This window comes from Arachis hypogaea, chromosome 3, assembly GCF_003086295.3.
Source record: "Arachis hypogaea cultivar Tifrunner chromosome 3, arahy.Tifrunner.gnm2.J5K5, whole genome shotgun sequence".
NCBI lineage: Eukaryota > Viridiplantae > Streptophyta > Magnoliopsida > Fabales > Fabaceae > Arachis > Arachis hypogaea.
In genome coordinates, this window is record NC_092038.1 from 90899085 (window position 1) to 90905572 (window position 6488).

The window sequence follows — 6488 nt, forward strand, 5'->3', positions numbered from 1 at the left end:
AGCGACCAACAAAATCGATCACTATTAGCAACCGATTTTGCGACCAATCAAACTTTTCTAGGATTTAAAAAAATTGGTTGCTAAATCGGTCGCTAAATTTAAATTAGCGACCGATTTAGTGACCATCCACTCATGGTGGCTAAATTGGTTGCTAAAATAAAAATTAGTGACCGATTTAGCTATCAATGACAAAGCCAATCTAGTTGGTCGCTAAAACCGGTTATTTTTTTAACTTAGCAACCGAATTAACAACCAAAACAAAAAAAACAAGATTTTAGGGTATGTTGGTGGCTAAATCAGTTGCTATTTTTAATTTGGCGACTGATTTTGCGACCAATATAAAAACAAGCTTAATGGTGGTTGGTCGCTAAGAAGTTGGTCGATAAATCAGTTTCTAAGTGTTAAGATAGCAACCGATTTAGCGACCAACTATAAAATGTTGGTTTTATAGCATTCAGTCACTAAATTAGTTGCTATTTTATAATTTTGTGATCGAATTAGCAACCGACTTAAAAATTTGTTGATAAAATAGTTAGTCGCTAATTCAGTCGTTAAGATAGTGGTCACTAAATCAGTTGCTATGGATTAATATAGCGACCGATTTTAGTGACCAACTATAAAATCTTAGCATTAGAGCAGTTGGTCACTAAATCGGTCGCTGTTAGCAACCGAATTTGAGACCAATTAAAAATCAAAAGTTACAAATTAATTAGTTGCTAAATTGGTTACTGTTTTAATAACCCGGACCGTTTTTTTTAAAAGGAATACGGTGTCGTTCTCTCCCTCACTTACCCTGCATGGTGCCCTAACCTAGAACCAAAACCCATCTCACCTCTCTCCTCTCTCGCCACTCTCTCCCAGTCTCCCTGAAGCTCGGTGCCGGCTCCTCAAGCTCGCGTCGCCGCCTCAAGCTCGTCGCAAGCTCTGTAGCGCTAAGTTCGTCTTCCTGGCTTCTCTGTTCGAGGCTTGGAGCAACTTGCCGCCGTGTCGCCGGTCGCCGTCGTTTTGCCGGTCGTCGTCTGTGTCTCCGTCGAAGGTTAGTAGCACTGCTTTCACTTCTTCGGTTCTTCTCTTCCTTTTATGCTCTGCTTGCTGATTTTTTAATGTGTAGTTGTGAATGGATTAATGGAAATCAAATTAGGGATTATGCTCTGTTAGCTTTTTTATTTCAGGTTTAGTGTGATTAGGGATTACTTGTTTCCATTTTATAATTAGGGATTATGCTCTGTTAGCTTTATTAATTTCAGGTTTAGTGTGATTAGGGATTACTTATTGCTGATTTTCTCCTTCTAAGACAAGATGGCTTAATCATTCCGCGACATCTCTCATTCTCTTTCTTCTTTGTGATCTCTGCTATGTCTTCACAGAGCCAGACACGATAATGTGGGAAAAGGTTTGGTTAGTGTAATACTAATAACAGTTTTGAAAACTGGAAAGGATTCATGGTTTTTTCCATTAATTCATTTCTTAGCTTATCCTCAGACCATATGATACCTGTGGTTTTTTAAAATGATGGGAAATACTTATTAATGATGACTTCAAACTACCGTATAATGCATGCGTCATCTCTTAATTTTATGCATATCTGATCTATCTCAAATAATATATAAAACTGATATCACTTGCTTGCAGCATATACAAACATAACAAAGTTGAGAAATACTAGTAATGTATTGGAATTGGAATTGAATTCCTTAACTCATACATATATATATATATATATATATATATATATATATATATATATATATCACATAATTTATTTCATGCATCTATTTACAATATCTATCTGAGATTACAAGGAGGATGAGTCCTCTCTGATATTTTACATTCACTCAACTATGTCAAGGGAGACTCTTCTCTTGGCACAATATTTCTGAGTGACTGAGTCCATAGTGTAAATATATATATATGAAGGAATGCAAGTAGCTAGTCCATCATGTCGGCCAGTAGCCTGATATTGATCGATGTTAGGTGAAAGAGCCAGGTTTCTGCTTTAGAAGGTAGATGCTATCTATAGCTACATTTTATTTGAATTAATCTATTCTACTATTCCATTGTCATGGACACTTTATTTAGTTTCTTTATTGATGATTCATTTTCAGCTTGGCAGTGGTTATCTTTTGAAGTTTTTATTTGGCTTTATTGCTAACTCAATTGGTACAACTGTGGACTGTCATGATATTTGAATTTTCTTTTGCAAATTATCGCGGCTGCCAAAGATGTCCAGGAAAAAAAGGAAATTTATACACCTTATAATATCCTTCTTCTGAATTCTGCTGGTGCTTCTCTACCCATTATGCAATTTGAAGAGGTATTGCTTCTGTTGGTAATGAAGTTTCATTGTTGATTATGATTGCACTGAGTTCTTGGACTTTCTTTCCTTATTAGATTAAAGCTGTTGTTTCTGCGCTATGGAACACACAAGGTTTCCAGGCATGTATTTTGACCAACACACAATGCTAGAGGAGAATGATTTATGATTCATTACATTTGTTTGTATAATCTGCTTAAATTGTTATTGCATATGGTAAATTTGTGTGCAGAGGGACAACGTCAGGAATCAGAGAGAGCATCTGATTCTGCTTCTTGCTAATTCTCATATAAGGCTACACCCTAAACCTGAGCCTCTAAACATGGCACGTACCTGTCTTGCATTTGGCTTTGGCCTATAGTTTTTATTATGCTGTTTCTTTCTAGGTACCTATGTCCCTTGCTTTGTTATAGAGCAATTTACTGGAATGGAGCATTATGAATTTTCTGTTACTGGAGTTGTATCTCACTTTTAGCATTATGAATTTTCTCATTGTAGGCTTATACATATAATATAATATAAACCCATTATTAATGATAATGAATCACTTTATGAATGTATAGCTGAGGCATATGGTTTGCCACTTTTGCCACCGTATCTGAACCTAAGCAATGGCCAAAACATTAAGCAAGGAGTGAATTTTGCTGTTGCCGGAGCCACTGCGCTAGATGCAGAATTCTTCATCCAAAGGGGAATTGGAAAAGCTTTGTGGACTCGTGATTCATTGAACATTCAGCTTGGCTGGTTCAGGAAGCTTTAACCCTCTCTTTGCACCACTAAACAAGCTTACACTAACCACTAAAACGAAACTCTTGTGATACAAGTTGACACTATCCATCATTCTCTGCTTTTTATTATATGTCACAGATTATGATAACTACTTCAAGAATTCGCTATTCATGGTGGGGGAGATAGGTGGTAATGATTATAACTATGCGGCAATTTTTGGTGGAAATGTTAGCCAACTAGTAGATAACGTTCCTGTAGTTGTTGAAGCAATAACAAATGCCACCAGGGTATGTTACTTGTTACATCAAATAGAGCACATTATGATAGAATATAAATTGCATGAAATGAATTTCTATTTTGGTAGGCATTGATAGAAGAAGGAGCAGTGGAGTTAGTGGTGCCGGGAAATTTGCCAGTTGGGTGCTCAGCTGTGTACCTGACCTTGTTTAGAAGCCCAAACAAAGGGGACTACGATGAAAATGGATGCTTGAATGCCTTTAACGGTTTTGCAGTGTACCATAACGAACAGCTCCAACTTGCCTTAAGGAATCTAAGGCACAAATACCCTCAAGCAAGGATCATCTACTGTGCACCAAGGCACTATGGTTAGTTATTACAATACACTTGGAAGATAATTAGTTAATGTTTGGTGCAGGGTTATTTCTATTTGTAGTTCTTGTACTGCATTTAATTAAACTCCACTTCTAACAGAAAAATGATTCCATGTCTTTATTTTTTCGACCCCTTCATTGCAACTAGAGTGCTTGACAAAGTACATTGCCGAATTGTCTTTGTTGGAGTACAGTATGCTTTGTTATGCTCCGTCACTAATAGCTGCTTTTGCAATTTTTCTAGCCAAGTTTATACTCTCCCCCTCAACCAAACCATGGATACAGTACTATCAACAAAGCCTATGATCATTTTAAGATTCTTAATGTTCATTTTAAGGGTATATATGCTTGTGCTTGATATTATTTTTTCTCCTTAAACAGAATGCTACATTGAAGCATTGCCCTCCCTCAATACCTTCAAAATATTTTCAGAATTGAGGAAAGATACAGTTGCATTGCCGGTTCTCAAGAGAGAAGGCCATTCTTCTCTTATCATTATATATGTAGTTACAATTTTTCCCACCTTGATTAGAAGAGTTCTTGTTGTATCTGCTTTTCATTTGACGTGGCATGTTGTTTTTTCTTTCATTTTTTTTTTCAATACATATATGTAGTATACATAAATATAAATTTATTTGTATTAGAATCCATTTTCCATTTCATCTTTATATGATTTCCAATAATTATTGGGATTCGATTTTAATAAATAGTTATCTATATTTGATTATTTATATATTTTATTGAATTAGAATTATATTTAAAAATTAAATTTTAATAGTGATATATGTGAAATTTAGTTACAATTTATAATTAGAAGCAGCAGTAGCGACTGATTTAGCAATCGATTTTAGAATTTTGAAGTTAGCTATTAGCGACCGATTTAGCGACTGAAAAATTAGCGACTGATTTAGTAACCGAAATATCGGTTGTCATTTAGCGACCGAATACCTCAGCGACCGATTTAGTGACCGAAATATTGGTTGCTATTTAGCGACCGATCTTATCGGTAACCGATTTAGCGACCAAAATTATTTTGTATGGTTAGGTGGCCTTGTTTGAAAATTGGTCGCTAAAATCGGTCACTAAATATTAGCGACCAACATCGGTCGCTATTTTGAATTTAGGCGACCAAGGTTTTAATGACTACCAAAATCGGTCGCTAAATCGGTCGCTATTCTAGTAATTTCTTATAGTGTTGTCTACATCGAACAATTGATATTAAGGTGATCAATCTTAATATCTAAAGTCTAGTACTTCGAATCTCCAAAGGTAATAATGCTCATGAACATTTATGTTATATATGTCAAGCAGACATCCTAAATAGCAGGTACATACAGCTAGAGTATGCTCAGAAGCATAGTCAGTCCATCCTCCAGCTCTACGGGAACGAATTGTTCTGATATCATAATGTAACACCCTACCACATGGAGTCTTATGTTTAAGTCATAAAGCTGAGGTGGCAAGATATTACCACCTCTAGAAGTAAAAGTATATATACAATATAATAACAATAGTAGTTGAAGGAAAATTATACCGAGGAGCCTGTGAAGAAAAGTTTAAAACAAAAGCCGTAATGCTCACGTAAACGAAAAATCTTGCGTGCGAGGAAACCTAAGCTTCATAAGTATAGTAAACAGAAAGTAGGAATAAAGGGTCAAAAGTACAAAATAACAAGCTCCTAACTCAGCCTGCGAAGCAAAGGTTGGCCGAAGAAATTTTTACATACTTATATACATATTCCGAAACCCAAAATACATACATAAAATCCTAGTTCTCCATAAACCTCTAGGAGGAGCAAATAAACAAGTATATAAAAGGAGAATTTATATATACATATATCAAAAGATTAAAAGAAACCTCAAAAGAAACCACTTCGCTTCAGAAGCTCCAGACGCCTAGCGAGGTGTCTCTCGACCTACATCTGAAAAACACAACATAGTATGGGATGAGAACCAGAGGTTCTCAGTATGGTAAAGGTGCCACGCACATAAGATATAAGGTCCTAAAAATACTAGAGGCAACCCTAAAACGCCGACACTCAGATTATAATTCTTAAAGAACTAAAATAGAAACCATAAGTAGGGGTAGATATCTAAGGTTCTTAAGATTTTAACCCAATCCTAACTTAATCTCTCAAATTACAATCCACTCACTGTCTCATTCAACACTAACCCTTACCACTGATCCAACTAGTCACGGCCTCTGGCCCAAATCAAACCAGCTCGGCCTCTGGCCCAAATAAACTCAACCCGGCCTCGGGCCCATTTCAAATAAAATCAACATTATCACCCATCCACCACTAAGGTACTCAAAACAGAAAGACAATCACAAACACAATCCAATACAAGGCAAACACATTTAATGAACAGTTATAGCAAGTATCACAGTTATCAGTTAAACAGAATTTATTAGATAGGCAAATCCAAAACAATTATGCACACCCAAGCAAAGCAAACAAATGTAACATGATTTATGCCTGTCCTACTGACCGTGAGCTCACGTGTCGGTTATTTTTGCCAGAACCTGACACATCTGGTAGCTAACCCAGATATTAATCTCTAGGTTGCGCATTTCCAGGAGGATCTTAAACAAAGGAGTGCCTTTCCACATCGAAGGAGTGTGCCTTTCCACCTTCTCCTGGAGAAGATACGAAGGAGAGTGTCTTTCCACATCGAAGGAACGTGTTTTTCCACCTTGCAACCAGAGAAGAATGCGGGATAAACAATACGAAGGAGAGTGCCTTTCCACTTTCTCCATACCCTCATCACGACAATAGAGGGAACTTCTATCCTCAACTTACCATCCGAATACATTTTCAAGTTAATGAGCAAGCG

The 6488-nt window shown here is 36.5% G+C and overlaps 1 protein-coding gene across 14 annotated transcripts; it reads left to right on the top strand.

The window, feature by feature from the left end:
* The first annotated feature begins 761 nt into the window (after positions 1-761).
* On the top strand, positions 762-4361 carry LOC112777469 (GDSL esterase/lipase At5g03980-like). Of its 14 annotated transcripts, XM_072233173.1 has the most exons (9): positions 853-1036; positions 1248-1393; positions 2223-2314; positions 2392-2436; positions 2547-2700; positions 2878-3058; positions 3182-3330; positions 3408-3648; positions 4036-4361. In XM_072233173.1, exons 7-9 carry the CDS (start codon positions 3214-3216, stop codon positions 4266-4268), a joined length of 591 nt encoding a protein of 196 aa, XP_072089274.1. In that variant the 5' UTR covers positions 853-1036; positions 1248-1393; positions 2223-2314; positions 2392-2436; positions 2547-2700; positions 2878-3058; positions 3182-3213; the 3' UTR covers positions 4269-4361. The 14 variants fall into 14 exon arrangements, with proteins under 14 accessions (XP_072089265.1, XP_072089275.1, XP_072089273.1 ...); XM_072233174.1 differs by lacking the exon at positions 1248-1393 and having other exon boundaries at positions 786-1036; XM_072233172.1 differs by lacking the exon at positions 1248-1393 and having other exon boundaries at positions 786-1036; positions 2547-2639.
* Positions 4362-6488: the final 2127 nt, after the last annotated feature.